The sequence below is a fragment of the Dromaius novaehollandiae genome, chromosome 2 (genome assembly GCF_036370855.1).
Source record: "Dromaius novaehollandiae isolate bDroNov1 chromosome 2, bDroNov1.hap1, whole genome shotgun sequence".
Lineage (NCBI taxonomy): Eukaryota > Metazoa > Chordata > Aves > Casuariiformes > Dromaiidae > Dromaius > Dromaius novaehollandiae.
Window position 1 is genome coordinate 40,756,092 of NC_088099.1, and position 22,473 is coordinate 40,778,564.

Here is a 22,473-nt window from a genome sequence, read left to right on the forward strand (position 1 = left end):
AACATTTAAATAGGCCTGCTCCCAAGTGTGACAGGAATTTTCCTATAGCTTAGTATGACAAGAGCCCTGTGAGCCCTCTGTTAGCCAGACACATTTACACTCGAAAACACCCAAGTGAAAAGTCATTGGTACAATGCGTGTTGATTATAGCCAAAAGAGGACAGGTAGTTATTGCCTGTCACCGATGGTTTAATAGAATTTTACAAACTTTCAGAATTTTAATTAAACTCATAAATCTAATCCCAGTACAAAAATAAATGAAAGGACATATTGATTTAGTATTTCAGTTGACCTAAATTCCAATTGTTCTTTTCTCTGCACTTTTCAAAAAAGAAGATAGTTTCTAAAAGTAAAAGGGTTGTGAATTGCAATTTTAATGAAAGCTTTCCTTCTTGCCATACAACCAGCACTATCAAGTAAAATCTTTACAAGGCCATGCACTTTGTAATTTTTAGATGAATATAAATAAAAATTGTATAGTTTGCAGAGAAAAGCAGACATTTGGGGAAAGCACATGATAAACACTATATTCATTTACTGCTTTGCAAAGAGCGTTGCTCCTGACCTACTGACAGGTATTCCAAACAGAAATAAGACATCCAGGAATGGGAAATGTCCACACCCATTGGGGCTGTTGCACTCCAGTGCTCGCACAAATAAGAAGATAAGTAACTCTTTGAAGCCTAAGGATAATCAGTTCCTGTGACCTCTAGTTCACACATTTCTGTCAGCCACTTATCCCATCTCTGAGGTTTCAGTTTGCTTTAGTAATTAGCAGTTTAAATTAGACTCCTGATTGCAAAGTTTTAATTAAATGTAACCACTATGTATGGCACTACTGCAAGGCTGAGTGGTTAAGACGCTGTCAACTCTTTCTCCAAAGTCCCTTATGAATGCTTTCTCTGAAGTCTTGGCTCTCTTCTTCAGTACATCATACATTAGTAATTCCTTTTCAGCCTTAGATCAGTGCTGGTGTAGTGCAAGCATATGGGCTAAGCACTTCTCATCTAGCTGGGACTGAGGCTGTTACTACTAGTTAATGGGGATGGCCTGCTGGGTTTTCTTCTTTTTGATGCTCATGGCAGCTCATTTTAGGGGCAAGGTCCCTGGTGACACTTGTAGATACTAGCCATATTTTGGGCACATTTGGAAACTACTTGCCTCTGTTTGGGCAGGGATAAGGGAAGCGGCTTTAGTGGGGGCACCAGGGATACACGGCAGCACAAAGCAAAGAGTTATGAGGCCAACAAATACTTGCTTGTAAATGCTCTTAAAATGTGTCCTTGTAGGCATTTCTTTTTGGTTGGGCTAATTCTTTTGATCTCAGCACCAGGATGGAGTTTGGTGCTGGAAAGGTGCTTTTAACATGCATTTGGCTCTGAACTTAGGCCTGCTTTTAATTGGAGCACAGCCAGCCTGCAAGCTGTATGGGCATATCCAGATGTGGAAGGTGACTTGGATGAGCTGAAATAAACTGTCAGGGCATGGAGTTTGTTACTAGTGCCTACAGACCAAGTATAGTAATCTCTTTATATCTCATGGAGAGAGTAAAATCATCCAATTCAGTGTTTGTTTTAACAAGCATTCAATAGTATGCTCTTCTGTTGTTCTCATAGATGATTGTGATTTTGGTCTATTTCCATGCTGACCATCTTGTTTGTGCTGGATAGGGTTTGCTTTTGTTTGTTGGTTTTCTCAGTTCTGCAGCTGATCTTTTTAACTAGGCTGTGATATTAGTGTCTTTTAACATGTTTATATTGCGATAAATCAGAAAAATATGTGCTTATGTTTTGTAACATCTCACTTGTAAACTGAAGTAAATGAATCTTATTTACTTTAACTGGATTTTCTATTTTTTAGTCACAGAAGAGAAGAGACATTTCTAAGGAGCACCCATAGGTCACGGATCTTTCCCCAGGTCTGCTCTTGCAGCCCGGAGCAGCATACACGCTCCGTCGATCGCAACTTCACAGCACCTGCTTGTTCTGACCCTGACAGAAATCCAAGCCCACTTTTCCATCAGGAATGATGTGACACATTGCTGCTAGATGTTTTACTTCAAGACCATTATACGTAGATGGTATTGAGGCTATCCGGCTATTGTGGCAGGAGGCTGCTCTATGTAAACAGGCAGTGAGGAACATGCCCCAAATGATGCAAGTGTAGGCCCTTTTCTATCCATTGTGGGTAAGGTTGGCCCCTGAAAGAAAACAAGGAATCATGCAAGTCCCAGGACTTATTTTCTAGGCTGACCATGCCACAGTTCCGGTCGAATAGTGCATATTTCCTCACCCATCTTGCCACTGTGGTACTAAATGATTCCAGGGTAGGAAGCATGCTGTGTAATCCTGCATTTTGGATTCTTCTCTGTTGTCTGCATGGATATAATTGTGATATTTTCTACAAAGATCTTCCATTAAGTAGGCACAGATGTTACTTGATTCATTAAATAAGCTATGTAACATAATGTTTGCTATCTCTATTTATATATTTGTCTTAATTTCTCATTTTTACTTCATTTTACTTGTTACTGTAATAGATTTAACAATTGTAATGAATAATAGTCAGTTTTGTGATGAAAAGCAAATATATATCAAAACCAAAATACAGAATCAATCCCCCTTTTCTTCCCCAAGGGATTTCTGGTGTAGGAAAGAAGACATTTTATTTTCAAAACTGAGAATCAAAATCTACTGCTTGTAATTTTAACTCCAGTGAAGAAACAAAACAGGGAAAACGGAATTTAATTGGATTCCACTTTGGATAATGGGGAATGTAATGAGGACAGCAGCTCTTGTGGTATTTTCCTATAATGAGAAAGTGAAAAGGTCACCCAACAGGGGTGCCTGAATGAGTGATAACTCTTCCTGGTAATGCTCTCTGGGAAAAATGGTGTGGGGGAGAGTGAGTGTATTTATTTTGGCAAAACTGAGACCAGATTTTGTGCGTGTGCGTGTGCGTGTGCGTGTGTGTGTGTGTGTGTGTGTGTATTTTATTCTCCTCACAGATTTTGATGCCCGAAAACAATTACAATGAGCAAAGGAGATGGTCGATACTTTAGATTTTGTTTACCACAAATTGAGCAGGGTTATCTGGAAATTATAAATACTTCATATTGCTCCAGGCCATAAGTCCTAAACCAAAACCACATGCAAAGCCTTGGAAAATTAAAATGCTGCAGCTGGATTTAGTCAGAAAAAAACATGGCTGTTGAGCCACTCTCTCTGGTTACACAATATGTATTTTTCAACTACTGAAGGATGCATTAAGGCATCCTGAAGCCTGAAGACTGTATCAGAGGAATAACTAATTATTACAGAAAATTTGTGTAAACAAACTACCAATTTTGCAATACTTCAAACGGTCTTCAAAGGCATTCAAAATAAAGGATCACATGTTGAAAAATACTAAAAAAAAAAAAAAGAGAGAGACAGAGCAGCTGTTTACATGGCTAACATGAATCAGCTCCAACGGAACCATCTTAGCCCACAGAAGACTTTATTTGAAATTACCCTGATGACTGCAAAGAGCGATTAAGCTTTGTTAGGTCAACAATTGAAAAACACTAAACAAAGCAATGGTATCTTTTATGTCAATTTATCTACACAGAAGGCATACAATTATTACAATTATTGCCGGAAATAGAACTGAATCTCCAAGAAGTGAATCTCCAAAAATGTGCCATAAAGTGGAAAGCACCCACTCCTCTCTCTAAATTTAGTATAAATGCCTTTATTTTGAACCTCAGCAGTGAGAAACAACAGTCATCTTTATCAAATCAAGGAAAATTTATGGCTGCATCTAGCTGGTGAGACACACCACAGGCAAGCAAGAGCACCAGGCTGCTGCTTAACCATGGTGATTAAGCATTGTTGTACTCCCTGGTCCCGACCGGTTAGCCTGTGCCAGTGGGCATGGGCCAGGATCTGGTCACCGCAAGAGCCAGACACCCTACCCAAGTCATAGCCCGGATGAAACTGCTACAGGTGTGACTCCCACCAGCTGACATGATCCCCTGCAACTCTCCCAGAAGATTTTGTTCCTCAGACTGTCCTGCATGCTTTCACAACCCACCCGGAGGTGTGCGACACTCGCCCTCATGGGTACGCAGGCCAAGGACTGTGCCATGTGGCCAGGCTGTGACGCATGGTTCCAGGGCTAGAAAACAGTCCCTGGCTGCTGCTCTGTTCACCACCACAGACGCAGCCAATGTTACTTCATTGTAAGCTTTTCCTCTCTTCCTACAAACATTTCTTCAAACAGAGCTAATTAGAGACGTGTGCATTTACAAGTGCATAGTAATGTCCTTCCTTTGCCAACAACTGGCTGTGAGTGCCCTGCTCCACCACCCTGCCATTCTGAATCACTGCAATGACGTCCGCCGTCTGTACCGTTGTCAGGCGGTGAGCAATAACGATGCAGGTTCGACCTTGCCGGGCGTTATCCAGAGCTTTCTGGACGATCTGCACACAAATGTAAAGAAAATGTTGTTATGACCTAGAAAGCCTCACTTGTCATAGGAACAGCATTTGATTTCATACTCATTGTTATCACTTGTATGTCTCCCATAGGTATATGAGTCAATACATATATGAGAAGCCATTACTCAACAAGGTGGCTCACTGAGGTCAATAAGACTGATCATATGAGCATGAATCACTTGAGAATTGGGTTCTTGGGAATCCAGTTTGGATCAGAACACCAGTTCAGTATTTACCATCAAATATGGCTAATAAAAAGACAGCTGAAGAGCATCAACTCTCCATGGTGTGTATTACTTAAAGCAGTAGTTTTTGTTTGCTTGTTTTTAAATACTTAATACATACACACTGCTTCCTAGTGTTTTTAAATTCACAGCTTGTAATTGGAAAAGCTACAGTGATACACCTGCCTGGTTGTTTCACAGATGAGCATTTGCACTATGTTTCAGCTGATTCTGAATTTTATTTTAGAGAAAGCAACTAACCATGCACATAGCCATAAATACTCTGCATAATGATCATTACTCACTTTTTCACTTTCTGTGTCAAGTGCAGAAGTAGCTTCATCCAGAAGCAGAACAGCAGGCTTACGAACCAGAGCACGGGCAATCGCTATTCTTTGTTTTTGACCTCCAGAAAGCTGTGTTCCTTTCTCGCCCACTCGGGTATTATATTTCTGGGTATTAATATGAAAAAAAAAGAAAGCCTGTGAATACTCTATATGAAGGAAGGTTAGAAAAGTAAAGCTTAATACTTAAAGATGATGAGGTATTTCCATCTTGAAAGATAGGTGAAAAAAAGAATAGCACGAGTGTTTTTAATAAAGCTAAAGTTTTATAAACACCTCCTATATAAATGTTTATATATACACAGCCATGCCTATTGATACCTGGTCTGAAAATTTATTTCCCTGAAGAGTAGAGTAGTTCTTGAATGGCACCACCAGTGATACAGTTTTCTAGAGACTCTGTCCATGACCATACGATCACTAGAGTAACTATAGATTTAATGTTTTCTGAAGTCTACACACAGGACTTGATCCTGGGTTTCTTGTGTATAGTAAAAAACCATATATAAATAAAAAAACATAAACTCCCAAATCCCCATCCCTCTTTTCAATGTATTTTCAAATACTGGTAGTAATGAAAGTGAAACATTTTTCAGCACCATTGCATTATTTTCAGTTACTGGAAACTATAGCGAAAACCAAGTATCAAAGTTTTTTTCCTTGTTAGAACAAATTCTTGGCAAGCATGATGGTTAAAATGCCATCTCATTCATTTATCTGCACATCTTACTTTTAAGAAACACTCTCTATGCTAGCCCATCCAATTAAAATTAGTTTTACTGAAATATTTTAGTATAATTCACTTTTCTTTGAGAGTAACTTGAGAAGCTGCATCCAGAAAAAGAGAAAAAAAATAAAAAAATCATAAGGAAGTACATGTAAATAATAGAATGTCCTCCTACTTATTTTTTCCTCACATTCTGCTTTTTCTGCCACAATGTTTTCTGAATGACCTAACCTAACAATGATTTCAAACTTAAACACACTGACATGTTTAAACATCAATTCTATATTGTTCTCCTTAGAGGAAACAAAAATGTTCTTTTTCATTTTATCTTTGTAAGTGATTTATCTATGTCATTCCAAGTATCCACTGTCACTGTGAATGGAAGATCACCATCTCTTACCTCTGGCAGTCTTTCAATGAAGGCATGAATATTTGCTGCTTTAGCTGCTTCTTCAATTTCCTCCTGACTTACAGCCCTACTGTTGTCTCCATATTGAATATTTTCAGCAATGCTGCAGTCAAACAAAATGGGCTCCTGTGACACCAGGCCCAGTCTGGACCTTAGCCATTGTAAATGCAAAGTCTTGGTATCAAATCCATCTGCAAACTAGAAAAAGCAACAGAAAAATGATGCCAAATTGAGCACAGAGCTCATCCACACATACACAGTGTAAACAGGAAACACCAATTGTAACAGGAAACCTGGTATGTATTGGATTCCCAGCTGAAATAAAGTAAATTTCTCATAAAAAGTGGAACTGAACCAATGCTATGGATAAATATTTCCTTTCATTAGTTTTTAATTTTGTGTGTGTTTTCGCTTCTATTTCCCAGCAGACAGAAATGTGGAGTGCAAACCACAGGCCGTTTCTGCAGTCCTCACTGAACACAAGAAGTACCAGGAACCTCATGGGAAAGCATATTTCTTAGGAGCTGAACATACCAACAAATATTCTCTGCCGTGAGTTAAACACTCAGCCTTAAAACCTCCAAGGAAATGTCCCTGGACCTCCTATAACCACTACTGGGGATTGCCACACATAGTCCATTGCATCCCTCTGACGGTGACACAGCAACATCCCCATCGGATTATGTTCATATTATCTGAGGCATACGTTGAAGTCTCTAATATGTGAATTCATATTAATGAGATGATTTACTGACACGTAAGTAACGTAAGCGTTATGGTCCTGCATGAGCAGGCTGTGAACAGCTCTGGGGAGACAATGCTGTCTGCCCCCTTCGTTCTTTCCTCTGGAGGGATCGGCTCCTTCAGCCAGGTTACCACGCAAACGCGTGTGCCTGGCATGCATGGCAAATGCATGTGGGCAGGCAATGACAGAGGTCTTGAGATTAGCTCCAGAGGGGCTGCAACCTCAGTAATCCACACCTCTAATGCAGAGGCATCTCTCCGGAAATATTGCCAGGGCCATTGAAAGCCTCCGAAACACCTGAAATATAAAAAGCTCTGTAGATTTAACTGTTAGTAATAGCCACACAAATCTTTTCTTACCACTTGTCCTTCCACAGGATCATAAAATCTCTCCAAGAGCTGAATGCATGTGCTTTTGCCACAGCCACTGCTTCCTACCAAGGCCAGAGTCTGTCCTTTATTAACCTTCACGCTGAGTCCTTGCAAAACTTGAACTTCTGGTCTTGATGGATATACAAAATGGATGTTCCTGAATTCAATGTTGCCTTCAAAATTACTCTGAATGCAACAGAAAGTTCATATGCTCAAATTAAAATTTATTTGCTTTAACTAAAATAAAACACAGTTGGTTAAGCCTTATTTAAGTGAGAGAATTGACAAGGAAGTTTGGAATGGTGTTTTCAAAACTGCTGTTGATGTTTTTCTCCTTTTCAATTACAGATTGGGTTAAGTGTAATATCATTACTTAGGGGATGATCTGCGGATGTCAATTGCTAGAACCATCTGAAGAAATCACTTTCTGCATCTGTCTCTCTCATATCTACTTCATGTCACTTCAGCTTTGAAAGGAGTATATTTACTTTAGAGAAGTAAATAATCTTAACATTTTTCATTTATGCTACTTATATTTGAGATTGAGGCACTTTTATTCTTGGTATAATATAAGGAACTTTTGCTTTATTGATTTCACATTCCAGGTAGCACAGTTTGAGTATGTAAAACACAGAATGAATATAGCAAAAACTCAAGATCACATTTTAAAATAACAGAGCTAAGTTCTTTGGGAAGTAATTTAGAGGCATCTAGGACAAGCTCTGTTTTAAGGAGTAATTAGAGCTGTTGCTTAGCCATTCCTCATCGGCATGATTGAAAGAAATGCATTAAGACAATTGTGTGTCCTATTGTTTGGGGTAGGAGCCACCCCACGTACATACTAGCTGCACTGCTAGTACAGTGCTATCGCAGCAGCTAAAGATCTAATTTAATGGACTTAAATCTTTACTCTGCTAACATCACAGGCATCATTGGTATCCGAGCTGGCCTACACTAGAAATATTTTAATTCAAATCTTATTTTATCAGAGGACATTCTACCAAATCTTTCAAAGTCTGGGCCTGAGGGCCCTGGTTCAAGAAGATACATGAACATGCTTGTAATTTTAAAGGCTGAATATCTTGCATATGAGCTTAAAGCTATAGAAACTGGCTTACAACTTCCTGAGTTGTGGCTACTATCTAAAACCTTAAAGGGGAGGTTCATTTTGAATGGAATGTGCAAATGTAAGCCTTCTAATCTGTCAAATTTCTATATGAAATGCTTTTGGTTTACAACTGCCAAGATCAGTTTCCTTCTGACAGAATTGGCTTAGAGATGAGTTTTTTTTTTTTTGGGGGGGGGGGGGGAGGGGAGAGGATTGCTTGGTGTTTTTGATTTTTTTTTTTGCTTTTAAACAGACAGATCAGGCTAGTTTTGACTCCAAAAGAGCACATTTTTACTTGAATGAGTTTCCACTGCTGTAAAACAATGGATTTTGGCAAAACTATTCTGTCTCTGAAGGAACTGGTCTATACCTCTTATACAAGGGCACTTTTATCACTGCTTCTTTTTGTTTGTTTGTTTTATAACTCTTGTACACCCTTTTCAAAGCCAATATGACTGTGAGTGGAACTGACACTGTTTTCCTGAAGCCATTTAAGATACAGCTCAGCTGAATGAAATATCATTTTTTTAGCTTAATCAGAGCAGAATCATACACTTCTGACTGAAATGCTAAAATAATAAAATGGTCAATTAAAAAAATATTAACAAGGCAGTACCAGTATTTTATAGTGTTTGTCTTTCGTGACACCTAAAAGAATATGAAACTATGCGAATACAGCTATGAGCAATAAAGCATTACTAAAGAATTTGCTTCAAGATTTTTCTGAAAAACCTTACCAGTTTTTCACCTTCTTCATTATAACTGTCAATGAGAGGTTTTCTGTCCAGAAGCTGAAAGATTCTTTGAGCTGAAATTTTAGCTTTGCCGTAATCTGGTGCCAGGGAAGCAGACTGACCAACATTCATAGCTGCAAATAAGACTGAAGAATAAACTCTAAAAATGAAAGAAAGAGCAACGCTCATTTCAGGTGAAACAATATATTATTTTCCTCATTTATAAAACAAACCCTCAAAATGAAAAGTTTCCCGCCTCTTCAGACTGTGACATTTCTAGTGCTCCTCTCCCAGAAATATTTCATACAGTATTAGAACTTGCTGTTTATTCCTATAGGTAGTTTATAGATGAGTAATGTCATGTCACTTCTCTGTGCAAAATCCTTTGCCTGGAAGAAATGCTAAATAGTGAAAGTTTCTCCACAATAAATGCACTGAGCATGGCAACATGCTCGCTGCTTCACTGCCTGAATATACACCTTTCCCAGAAACAGCCCTTCTGCCCAAACTGAACTCCCAACCAGACTGCAAATTCCTGAAACTCTATGCCCCATTAGTTTTGTAATTAGGCTAAACAATTAGCATGCATTGAAGCCACTATCCCATGTATCAATCTTTACCTTCATAAAATATACTCACATGAATACATTTTCGAAGTTGGTGATACAACGGGCAATGAGCCATGCCCCAAATCTGAAGACTGCTGCATTAATAAAGTAGTTCGCACACTGAGCTATTCCATAGGTAAATCCATAGAAAGGGGCTTTTGTCAGAGAATCTCTGATAAAAGAAGAGACTTTCTATAAATAATAACTTGTAAAACAGAAACAGCAGACACTGGCTGAGGGATGGCCAGATTTCTGGGTTAAAGATTTCAAACAATACATCTCAGCCCCAAAACACAAAACCACCTAAAACATGCACGCACTCGCAGAAAAAAAACTGCCTGACCCTAAAAGCACCCTGCATGGTGACCTGGAACGGCCCTTAGGGCAGAAAATTACAGCAGTGAGAACCTTCATCCTCTGTTATGTTATCTTGAATCTCTTCCTCTGTCTGTTCTAAGCCAGGGCAGGTCACTGGAGCAGTTAAAAAAACATTTTAATAACTACCACATATGACCCAGCTGACTAAGAAAACAGACAGGCTTCAGCCCAGCCTAAGAGCTGCCTGAGGGCTTCTGCCAGGTCTTCATCTTCTCATCCGAGCAGAGACCTCTCATCCCCGAACTGGAGCAAGGACTCTATGCTGGGTATTCCCACTGGGATTTAGAATTAGCCTCTATTTCTCAATCCATCCTTCTGGAGAAGTTTCATTTTGTGTAGATAATTGACTGCACACTGAATCAGAGTTAAGAGAAGTGACTCTGCCCTCATGGTTTAGGATGCTCTGAGGAAACAGAAGTCTCCTTACTAGTCCAAGCTGTAAATCAGGAGCCTTTGATGTCCAGGCAAGCATCCAGGTCATATCCTGGATATTGCTAGTTCACCCAATATGCTAGTTCACCCAATATTAAATTTTAACACTGTTTTGGCTGAGAACAGATTATACAATGCCTTATTTTCAATCCCTTCTGTTTCCTCCCTAGGGAGGAAAGAAACAAATCAAATTTTAGACTATTCTGTCTAAACAAAAGGAGACTAGAAAAACCTGACATTTATGGTTATTACAGTGAGGTTCACCTGAGACAAAGATGTCAGTTGAGATGCAGCAGGTCAAACAAGGCAAATATGAAATTTGTTTCAAGGTATCAAGGTCATATGTTTGGAACAAAACTGGTTTCTGTTATGAGGGGTGTGATACAGGAGTTATTGTCAATTCCTGAGTTATATCATATTTTCCCACTATACTAAAACAGAGTGAACTGATGTCCTATATTCTATGTATACACAAGCAAACAAAATATTCTGTAACATACCTGGAGAATACAGTATATGAAGTGCTTGTATAATGAAAAGGCAAGTCATGCAAATGACATTTTTTCATTCTACAAACATCTAAGCAAGTACATTAAAATACATCAAGTAAACAAATTTCAAACCTATTTAAAAGGCTATTGATATCCTTACCAATCATGTGGGTATTGGATAATTTACAGGAAACATATTTATTATAAATCTGGGAGACTCAATAGGTACAAAAAAGAACTATTAAAGAAAAAAAAATCCCACCTATATGGACCGCTCAAACTTGCAATGTATTTTTCATAAAATGCATCTTCCCTGGTCAGTGAAGCTACAGTTCTTATATTTTCAACTGATTCTGTTGAAATCTAAATTGGGAGATAAAACAGGTAAGAGGTAACCCCTTATAATTGGAACCTACAACATATCTCCTAAATGCTTCTCTTCTCTAACATTTATTATTTTGAATCAGCAAGTCTTTACTTCAGAAAAGAGATTAAGGTCTATTATCAGGTGAGTTGCACAGAACAATGAAGTTATTCACCCCAAGGTCACAAAGCAAGGTGAGGGTGAAGCTGACAATGTATTTCAGTTCTGAATCTTGGGTTAGGGCACAGGCAACATCACACCCTGTCCCATAGGTTGTGACCCTTATATATTAAGCCCAATTGGCATGCACCATCCCTCTGTCCCTTCAGGTAAATGAAGGCAGCACCCTACCACTCCTAAGCATGTTACTGGTTTGCGCGTTATGATGGAAGCAGAAAATAGCTATGTCAGGGCTTGGCCCTGCTACGCGCCCGGCTGCAGCACGGAGCAGTGCAGAGCTACACCGCTTGCACTAGGCCCAAAGCACACCAGCATTGGAGCTGCTGCTGTTTTAGCTGTCCCTTTCCTCTACAGAAACCTGGTATGGAAGCTTTCAAATGCACTTTTATAGTCCAATTTACAGATGTTTTGTGTTATCTATGTTTTGCTTTTCTTGGGGATATATAAACATTTCCTTCTTTCCCCACCCTGTCCTTTCCTCTCCCCCTTCCATTTATCTTGGATAATTGAGTCAGCTGTAATAGAGCTACAATGTTGTCCTTAAAATTGATCTCACACCATAACCCTGTACTTAAAATTGGAGAACTTACTCTTCCAGCCTCTTCCAAAGCTTTTTGATCTTTTGCTGCATGACCAGACATGGAGCGAACGCTTATTGCATTTGCAGCAATAACGAAAGGAATGCAGGCCAGGATAAGCAAAGTTAACCGCCAGCCATATACAAAAGCAATAATGATGGCAGTCAGAAGGGTACAGACAGTCATAGTCATCAGTCCAAGTCGAGCTCCAGTTGCCTAAGAAAACCCCAGAAACACCAAAATGTCCATCGTTAGATTTTCTTTTTGTTAATTATATCATTATTTGAAATCACTGTTTACTGAAGGCCAGAATTTCAATTGGAAAACATAATCATGCATTGTCATGACAATAGGCATATACTTAAGTAACTATTCTTAGACATTTATCTGCCAGTATTCAGACCTTCAAGTGAGATTAAAGAAGTCTATGAAGACAGTAACAGCAGATGTCTAATTAAATATATGTGTGTGTATATATATATAAAAATATATATACATATATGTGTATATATATATATATGGAATTCCTTGGCTACCTAAGGCACAGGAAGAAGCCTGCGGCCACGTTGGCCAGCAATACTGTCCTGGGGTTCTTTGTTCTGGGGCAGCTTGGCTGTCGGGAACCCAGCAGCAGACGAGGAGGGCTTCATTCAAACGACAGCCGTCCAGGAACCCTTCCCACTAACGATAATGGAAACTACCCATCCTCAGGTCCTCACACGGCTGCATCTGGGACCGGATGCTTGGAAGAACCTTGGTTCCACCCTGCAGAAATGTTTCATCTCAGCAGGGCTACCATGTGGGAAAGGCAAGCGCATACTGAAGAACTGTCTCCTCTCTGCTTGCATAAAACTTTCATCGAGAACTTCTATAACAAGAGGTGATTGGCATCCACTATGCAGGTGGGCTCTCAGGACTGCAGAAAAAAATTGCCTGCAAAAAGCCCTGTGGAAATAGTCCATCTTCCAAAATCCCATTTGGTGGAAAAAATGAAAATTGCTTGGTGCGATGTGAAATTCTTCCCTCTTTTGCCAAAGATTTTCCTGCCCTGAAAAAACTTTTCTTGTTCAACACAATTTAAAATAGTAATAAGTAAACCAATGCCAAGATGAATTGCTGCCATATGTTCTAGGGGCTGCACGTAAACATGATCTGGAAACTTCACCCAGCATGAGGCAGGACACCTACCTACTGACACTTTGTAGCGCTGCAGAGAATGCAACAGCTTTGGAGAGCAATTCCCATCCTTAGTTTGCTTTTACAAATAAGGGACCCTTTACAAAAAGGGACCTCCTTTCTACTTTTTCCCTGACAGGGTGATATAGTTCAGTAACACTGAAACAAACTGGAATGCTAAAAGATGCAAACAACTAAGTTCTGTCAAAGACTATTTTCCCAGTATTGGTGCATAAGGAGGAGCGAGGAACAAAGTGTACTGAGGCTGAAAAATGTAGATTTTTGGTTTACAAGTTTGAAGGAAACTGAAAGTCTTCTTAAAACAAACCAGTAAACCTTGTTTTTCTATGAATCCTGCAGTGATTTTTTTTTGCAGGGAGAAGGGAAAGAACAGAGAGTTTTTTTTTTTCTTTCTTCCTAAGCCTGGCAGATTTTCAAGGACTGCTGATGAGGTGAGGAGTAGGTGGAATTCTGCAGAATTTGCCATATTCTCCTGCTGGGTTTCCAGTGGCCACCTCTCCCATGCCAGTGCCTTGAGTCATCCCATCCCTTGGGCATCATCCTCCCTAGTGCTCTTTATTAATGACAAGTCATTTCTTCCTGTTTGGCCTGCTTGTGTGAGAAGCACATTTGATGGGGATGGGAAGAAGAATTCTGTTCATTAAGGCTGGTAAGGGGCTGCATCATCTGTAGATGTAACCTATTCATGTCACTGAGGGGAGACTCTAGAGGCACCGAAGTCTTCACCCCATCGTAGGGTGTAAAATTGTGGGCTCCACTGATTTCGGTTCCCAGTACATATACAGATTTCATTTTGCATGGTGAAATAGTTCACAGTTGCTATTATATACTTAGCTTAAAGACTTGCAGCAAGGGAATGAAAGGTATATGAACATCTGCTGAATTTTTGATAGTCCTCATAAATTATCAGCTGGGAAGCCATTTCCAAGATGTCAACATCATGCTATTTAAATGCATGTGCCAGCCTGTGGGGTAGATTTACTACCTTGTTTTCTGAAATAGTCTCAGTGTCCCTTGCCAATTGCAATTAATATTTGTAGGAAAAATATGAAAAAAATAAGCACACAAAAAAGAATCTGCATACCCCTTTGACTTGGGAAGCATCTGTAGCAAGCCGGGTTAACAGAACACCAACAGCATTTTTTTGATCATCGTACCATCCCATCTCCTGCAAGAGAAGATGCAGTTACTAATTTTTTGTTTCGAAAATTAAATATAAGAAGAACATGTAATTTTTTATCAGGATCATTAGTAAAATGAGCAAATATTTCCAACTCATCTAGCACACGAGGAAATGGAAATGCAAGTCAGTGACAGCACTAACTACAATAAACTACAAGAGTCTTCCTCTATAGTAAGTATCTTCCAAGTAAACTAAAAGAAAAGCTTAAAGAGTAGTATTCTGCTCTGAACATGTAATTGTTCACAAACAAGGTGCTATCAACTGTAATGTTGTTTAGAATGTATCTATTTAAAAATTTTTGTTATAAACCCCTTTTATCCAGTGCTTCCTTGGGCCCGAAGAGAGGTAACTTTTTTCTTCTTACAGCATTAACTACAGAGGATCAGTTTCTGATCTATATTTGTCCATATAGACTAGTATCAGGTTCTTTTACCTCCAAAGTTTATGGGAGTTTTTTTTTTAATCACTTTTTTTTCCCCACTCCTACACCCTTTCAGATGTTTCCGTGAACAGGTCCTTGCCAGTTGTTCTCAGTGGGTGCGTGGGGTGCCAAGTTATTCACCCTCAAAACCCCTATGAAAGTAACAATCAATTGTGTGAAATCCATTACAGGAAGGGTTGAATTTAAGAACTTTTCTCTTCTCACAAGTAATTCTTTATGCAATAGTGTAATTTGATATTTTTCAGTAAAAAGTTACCAGATAGTCTGTTTGCTACAGACTGTAATATATAGATCTAAAACTGAAAAGCTAAACAGATTAGACTTAAATCTATGTATTACATACCTGCATCATGACCACCCAAGCAAGCGCAGATTAAATTTTTTTGCCCTCCTTGCAGCTGTCTGTGTTCACCAGATTCTTGCCAACCATGTGCATGTTAGCATGTCAGAAATGTGCACATGTGCAATGATACTCCTTCAAAATTAGACTATTTTCAGTAGCAGCACTGAGCTAAATTGCACATGGGATAGGAGACTTCCAGAAAAGCAGTATTTTTTTTCTAAGCCACGGGTAGAAAAGACAGGTTTTTGTTTGTCTTTTCTCCAGATCACAGAACTGAAACCAAACATATATCTTGTAACAGTCTGCAAAAGTCATCTGGCTCTCATGATATCCTAGCTACATAACTCATACCTGCTGAAGCAATGCTCTGAAGCACAAAGAGCGCAGTCTCATAGTTAGTGTTTCCCCAGCCTTTCCAAACATGAATCCCTGTGGGTGGAGTGGAGTAGGGAGAAATGGTCACATTTTATACAATGACGTAAAACATCAGATTAGAAAAACTATACAATAAAAGCAATGACACCAAGAAGTCTCTTGCAACCCACTGTGCATTTGTAAAACTTGGGAAATGTACCACTCACATTCCTGGAATCTGAAACTTTGTTTTCCCACAGAAAAGGAGCAACATGGCACGGAGAGCAGGAGCTTTGTTGTAATGCCTTTTTCATGTGCCTCAGCAAGGTCAAAGGATAAATCAGCCACTAGACCCAATCAGCTGTTGGCCTCCCTACTGAGACTGCTACCAGAGGTGTCCACCAGCACCAGTCATATCAATGCATTTTGGGATATGGGTATCAATGTGCAGTAGTCATTTCCTGCAAGCCACAGGACATTAACAAGAGGACAGAAAATTGTAGACTTTGTTGAACGGTATGAAAAAGACCATCTGCAAGTCTCTGTTCTGTACCAGCCATTCAGTAACTTTCCTTGGGAAAAGTCTGTAGACTGCCAATGGGACATGTAAGCTTTAACTACAGCTTTTATGGCCAGGCCCTCAACTTTGGATTTCAGTCATGTTGAAACCATCATTGTCTTCAGTGGAGCCATCTTAAATCCACACAGAATATGGGCATATTTGTTTAAGCAAACACATAGATAAAAATCACATATTTCAGAAAAAAAACCCTGGCACTTCTACATGGTTTTGTAAGCTCTGTCTTGCTCCTTAAGCTGCACTGACAGCAATTATACCTGCAGCCTGGCGGGGAGTTAAGGACTTCTGGCATTTCAGCGTAGTGACACTTACTTGGATTATGTATGCTGCTAAGGTGATCACTCCAAGTAGAAGAAACATTAGAGAAAGCACCAAAGTGTTCTTACTCCTTTTTTCTGGATCTGTCTCTTGGAAAGCCTACATAAGAAATAACACAAAAATTAGCACAAGACAATGATTGCCAGTCACATAAACAAATCTTCATATCAAGAAACTACTCTATTGCAGTTTCTTGTAATGGTCTCCAGGATCCTGAGCTCAGTCTGCACTCAGCTCTCTGTTCTGGGCCAGAAGGAAGTCCAGCTTTCCATTTAACCTACACTGTGTTAGCTCATTCCCCCAGCTCCAACTACTTGTCATTTCCTCTGCTGATCAGCTGCAATTCCACGGGGCTCTGCCTCTAGACAGTCAGTTCACCAGCTTTTATCTGTTTTACTTGGGAACCTGTCTCTCCACCAGACAATCCATATCCCTTTGAGCTGCCTGGAAGTCCTGTCATCTTCCTTCAAGCTTTCCGTCCAGTGTCCTTTCTTCAGATGATACCCCATCATACTACTTCAGCACTGCGCAGTACGGAATAGGAACAGTTTAGTATAGGAATCCCACAGGAGACTCCTCACCCCTTGTAATGATGCTGGAAACAAAGGAGCAATTGTTTATGAAGTCCAATAGTTGTGAATGGCACTGACCACACAAGACATCTTGAAAGACTAGAAGGTTTAATACACAAAAGCTCTAGGGCAAGTACAGGCAAGTGGCACATTCACTTGGTTTGTTTCAGGAATGTATTTTTAAGACTAACCTGAGGACTAGAAAAAAGATATTTACTTTATATGAGGTATGAGGATGGAAAATAGACAAAATATTTAAACTGGAGAGAATTTCTGATCCAAACTGCCTGGACTGATGAAAAAACCCAGCCTTTAGACTGCAGAGATGGTAACCTTCCCCCTATCCCCATGTAATTCTGCTGTCTAAACATAGGCATCCAGTGGCCTTCTGTATGCTGTTGGATGTCTGAGGCACCTGAAAGGGGGCAATGGGGGCTACATTTACACGAGTGGATCCCACCCAGAGTCTCCCATGGAGAGAACTGGCTGGGATGAAGGAGGCTCAGGAATCCAATGTCCATTTGCAGAACTTACCCCAATGATTTTTCCAAATATAACAGCAAATGCAGGATGGACTCCACCCAAAATAGCAGCAGCAATCACTCCTAGTAGTACATACAGCCATTCAGGTTTGTTTAGAGCCAGGATTCTGGAGTATGACACAGCAGGGAGATTTTCTTCCTAGAAGAAAGGGAAGTTTGCAAGTTTTCCTCAGAAAGTTGCAGAACACAAAAATCCCCATAGAGGAGGAGTTAATTGGGCATTGAGTAGTGAACCGTCTTAGTAAACTACTGAAAGCCCTCTATGTGCACTCTCTGAATGAGCAAACATGCTGGAGATCTGCAGCTTTGCTGTTTCATGTCCTAGGACTTCAGTTGCACTGTATAAATCTGGAGACAAAAATTCAACAAAAGGCTAAGTCATGACGGGAGGAGGGTCAGTACAGTCCATTGAAAGTCAGATAGGACTGGTCACCATGAATGGCAACTTTAACACTTGAATCATTATAAACAACTAAAAGTCGCACTGTCTAGAGCATAGAAAAGATTCTTCTGGTTCAGCTTCAGCTAAATGCTAGTGGATTGGCAGTAATACAATTGGGTATAGATGTCTTTTTCTTTTACAAAATACAGCCTATGCATCATTATCAGAAGCATGAAAGAGGCATATGTAACAGTGATTTAGCCTGCATTTCCTTTGAAAATACACAAATACTCTGTTGTGTTTTACTGATTTACTCACATGTCTATGCTTCCACTGGGTAAGGTCTGGAAAAGCAAAAAATGAAAACACTGGAACTGAAACAAAATATTAGATGGGATTGTTGCTCTTGCCTCCTGGTTATCTTACCCTGTGCTTCAGAAGCATCAAGTGGTTGAACTTCAACCATAAAAGTGAGTTGAACTTTTTGAAATAAAAAATTACAACAGCTAGACACTTCATTTCTTAATTTTTTTGCCAATGTGATGAATACTAAGCCATGAGTACTTATACTCACTTCCTCTAAGGTCTTAAGCTTGAACATAATAATAAAAAGACAAAAAGTATGTTTTAAAGTCACACATTTTTGTGATAATATAAATGCAGCCAGTTCCTGTGCACTGTTTGTATCATGTATTAGCTGGAAACCATATTCTAGTGAAAAGCAACATAGATAAATGCAAAGGACACCATGGCTTCCAAAAATATGCTAAATAATCAGATGCTATATTACAGATGAAATCGTAATTTCCATAGATTTCAAAGAATCCAGGTTTTTATGTCAGAATATGCATTTTGTTTCTTCGCATTGAAGGTCTGGAAGTCAGGTTAAAAAATAATAACGAAAAAAAAATTGGCAACTCTTTTTTCCAATACTTTTGATACCAAAAATGCTAGGAATTCTTACATGCAGTTCAAATAGTACAAAGTGTGATATATCAAAACTAAGTTATGCTGAGCTTTCTAGACAAAGTAGAACCCAGAATCCACTAGGAGTGTTCTCCTATCGATTGCAATGAGCAAGTTTTGCTCAGCTTTGACAAAACAATGTTCTATCTCTAAAACCTGACTTTTTCTTCCTCCTTCTGATCAATGAAAGTGTTTTATTTGAATAAATGACAATCTCCAGAACTATGTAGATATAGATATATTGATATATATAGAGAGACAGAGAGAGGTGGTTCTTTTATTTAGGTTACACTTCAAAAATTCACGGTTTTAGTACCTTTTTTCCATTTCATATATATGTAATATGATATCCCAAAGTGACTTAAAACTTGCTATGCGCGCCCTGGGTATTATATTATCCACAAGTCTGTGCAACACTTCACATCAAGAAGTAAAGAATACTGGAAAGGAAATCTCACAATTATTTTAACTAGACAGAATTAGAACTTGCCAAGGACGCTGAAATTAATACACCTAATTTTATAAAGTATGACAAAACTTGAGACTTAGTATGTATTTTACTGATTATAATAGATCTCTAGCAGCACAATTTTTCCCACATTTTGTTTCAATAGTGTCCAAATGTGATTTTTGATATGTAAAATGTACATGTTTCCCCTATATTCCTGAGGGTAAATACTCACCATAGCTTGTAGTCCCTATAATAGCACCAGAGTCAAGGTTGCATGCATGGCTGTCAGCTATCTAAAAATAATTAAAATACTGTGCTTTGTGATTATGCTTACAAGCTATCACTAAACCTCTGAACTAAAATTTTAGTACCAACCTCCAGGTCCTTTTTTTGCTTTTTTTCAGAGGATTTCTTCTTAGAAGAGTGCCTTCTGCTCTTATATCTGCTGGATCTTCTGCGAATGCTGCCTTTCTTAAAGATCTCCAGATCCTCAAAATCAACTTGACCAGTCAATTCTTGCACAAGATCATTTCTGTTGTTTTCATCTTCTGATGTCACATCATCTTGAACATTACTGCTACAACCCTAGTGACAATTCAGGATACACAATCACAAGACATTTTGAGTGGAGAGAAGGAAGAGTGAAACTTGTTTCTCATGAATATTGTTACTTCAATCACGTGAGCACAGTTGCTTCATTAGTTCTGAAATGGTAGAAGTAGTAGAGAATTTGTCTCTTTCTTTTTTTAAATTTTTTTTTAAGCACTCTGTGTAAGTGGGATCTGGAATCTATCAATCCTGTGATTATGTCATAATTTTGTAGTCTCTGTCTTCTAATCAATTACGTTTTTGACATATTAGATCATGTCAACATGAAACCATTACAGGTAAAAAAAACCCAAGTATCCAAGGCTGTGCCCATGTCTTAGACTAGACTGACTGACTAGCTTTCAGCTGGACAACATGCAGGAACTACAGAGAGAAAGCACATGTCAGCATGTGTCATAAGCAGCATCTTAAGATATTACACATACAACTTCATCAAGCAATGACAGCAAATCAAATCATTTGCCATTACCTGCTGCATTACAAGAGAATAGTAGACTCCCTTCTGCAACATGAGTTCACTGTGTGTACCTTGTTCAACCACAACACCTTTCTCAAATGCAGCAATAGTGTCAGCAGTCCTGATGGTAGACAGTCTGTGAGCAATCACAATGGTGGTACGCCCATTCCGAGCCTTTTAGAAAAATAACAAAAGCAATTTACATTAAAATGTGCATGTAAATAACAAAACCAAAACAAAAATATTTTTAGGTATTTATTATATATATAGATAGATACATACATACAAAAATAAAACCCTCCCTTCTAAAAATCACCACTCTTTTCCCTGGTTTCATGTCTCTTGCTTATCAGTCTAAGGACACTTCCAATTACTGAATTCAGGAAGAGAAAATCGGATTAATCTTATTAGATAGACAATGAAGGTATTAAAGCCTATAATTAGGTTACTTGACTTTTTTTTTTAACCGAAATTGAACTGTTCAAGCTAAAGTTGCACATAAAGTGTTTGTACATCTACACATGTGTGGGAAGGAAATGCAATGAAAATTATTAGATATTTCTCAAAATAAAACTAAAAATATATTTTATTAACATAATTTCTGTGAATATTTTTGTTAGTAGAACATTAGCATGACTTCTGATAAGACTTAGCAGGAAAGTGTAAAGGAGTGGAGAACATCTGGGTCAGAAATGTGACCCTAAAACTCTCTCCAAGTCCTTCTAATTAGCCGTGTCTCAAATCATCAGCTGATATGCTCTCAGTAGGGCTTTGCCAATATATGGCAGCTAGAGCTTCCGAAGTCTCAGTTGGCAGGTTATATGCTCCATCCCTTGCCAGTTCCCACATATAGGCCAGTGACACACACAGGCCTCATTCAGTGACTGAGCATCCGCCAGCTTGCGACTGCTGGAGGAAACTGTGACTGCCCTCTTCCCCAAAGCCTGGAGCAGACATTGGCTTGGGAGCAGGAAGAGAAAACTGAAGTCTCTTGCAATAAATGAGAGTTCTGCAGTCCAGGAGCCTGCAGGATGAGGACAGAGCATATAGAGGGAGAGCACTGCACAGGGACTGTTCTGTGTTATCCACTAAATGAAGCAATAAACTTCTGGAAGAAAAAGTTATTATTTAATCATGGGATTAAGGGATAGGGTACATGCAGACAAAAATCTAAATTATGGTTGAAGTGGCAACCTTTTCTAGTGCCTTACTTCGCAGCAATAATATATCATTTATATACAAATTAGAAGAATATTATCTTTGGATCCCTATTACCTCAATACTAAAAATATCAGTGTAGTCCTCTGAGTATAACTGACAGCTACATTTGGCCTCTTAGATTTAAACTGACTGGTGATGAAGGTGATAAGTTATATATTTCCCTTGAGATATACTTGTGACTCATAAATCTGTGCTCATGACTACTGAAATAAAAGGTCGGATTTTTCACTAAGCTTTTTTAAAAAAACATTAAAATACACATTAGATATGTGATACAACATTCCAGACCAACCGTGTAGTTCTTGGTTAATCAAAGGCTCCAGACTCCACTTCATCTGAGTGGAAACTGCTGATGTAGGACAGCCATGCTAAGGAAGGGACATCAGCTGGAGGGACAGAGGCACTGGCATGAGCTCTGACAGCTCTGCTCCACAGTAGCATCTACCCTATAGCTGTGGTGCTGGTAACAAATGGGAAGCAGAGACTTAGTGTTGGTAACTAGCTCAGCTTTTTGTTCAGTGAAGGGTCTCAGTTATATTCAGTCTCTATTTGTGAAAAAGAAAATGGCTAATTTCCAAGAGCTGTCTGAAGATTACAAAGTGACTATGTTTCTATCAATTTATCCTGAAAGGCCATTCAGTCTTCATGCCTTGCCTTGATAATGTGCTATCCATACTTCACC

At 39.0% G+C, this 22,473-nt stretch overlaps 1 protein-coding gene and 1 long non-coding RNA gene across 4 annotated transcripts in view; one reads left to right on the forward strand and one right to left on the reverse strand.

Annotated features, from left to right (window-relative positions):
* The window catches only part of LOC135327478 (uncharacterized), a 64,762-nt gene extending 57,466 nt beyond the window's left edge, over window positions 1-7,296 (forward strand). Inside the window, exon 3 of the long non-coding RNA XR_010387643.1 lies at window positions 6,611-7,296. This is a non-coding gene — a long non-coding RNA (uncharacterized LOC135327478). The remainder of the gene's footprint in view (window positions 1-6,610) is intronic.
* ABCB5 (ATP binding cassette subfamily B member 5) overlaps window positions 3,441-22,473 on the reverse strand; it is a 35,954-nt gene continuing 16,921 nt past the window's right edge. For all 3 annotated transcript variants that reach the window (XM_026105131.2, XM_026105132.2, XM_026105130.2), the window contains 14 exons: window positions 20,583-20,744; window positions 19,880-20,089; window positions 17,698-17,844; window positions 16,586-16,690; window positions 15,691-15,768; window positions 14,456-14,539; window positions 12,187-12,390; window positions 11,315-11,415; window positions 9,783-9,923; window positions 9,147-9,303; window positions 7,290-7,487; window positions 6,177-6,383; window positions 5,011-5,157; window positions 3,441-4,463 (listed from right to left, as the gene is read on the reverse strand). In XM_026105131.2, coding sequence (XP_025960916.1) covers window positions 4,266-4,463; window positions 5,011-5,157; window positions 6,177-6,383; window positions 7,290-7,487; window positions 9,147-9,303; window positions 9,783-9,923; window positions 11,315-11,415; window positions 12,187-12,390; window positions 14,456-14,539; window positions 15,691-15,768; window positions 16,586-16,690; window positions 17,698-17,844; window positions 19,880-20,089; window positions 20,583-20,744 — 2,139 coding nt within the window. In that variant the 3' untranslated portion in view covers window positions 3,441-4,265. The remainder of the gene's footprint in view (window positions 4,464-5,010; window positions 5,158-6,176; window positions 6,384-7,289; window positions 7,488-9,146; window positions 9,304-9,782; window positions 9,924-11,314; window positions 11,416-12,186; window positions 12,391-14,455; window positions 14,540-15,690; window positions 15,769-16,585; window positions 16,691-17,697; window positions 17,845-19,879; window positions 20,090-20,582; window positions 20,745-22,473) is intronic.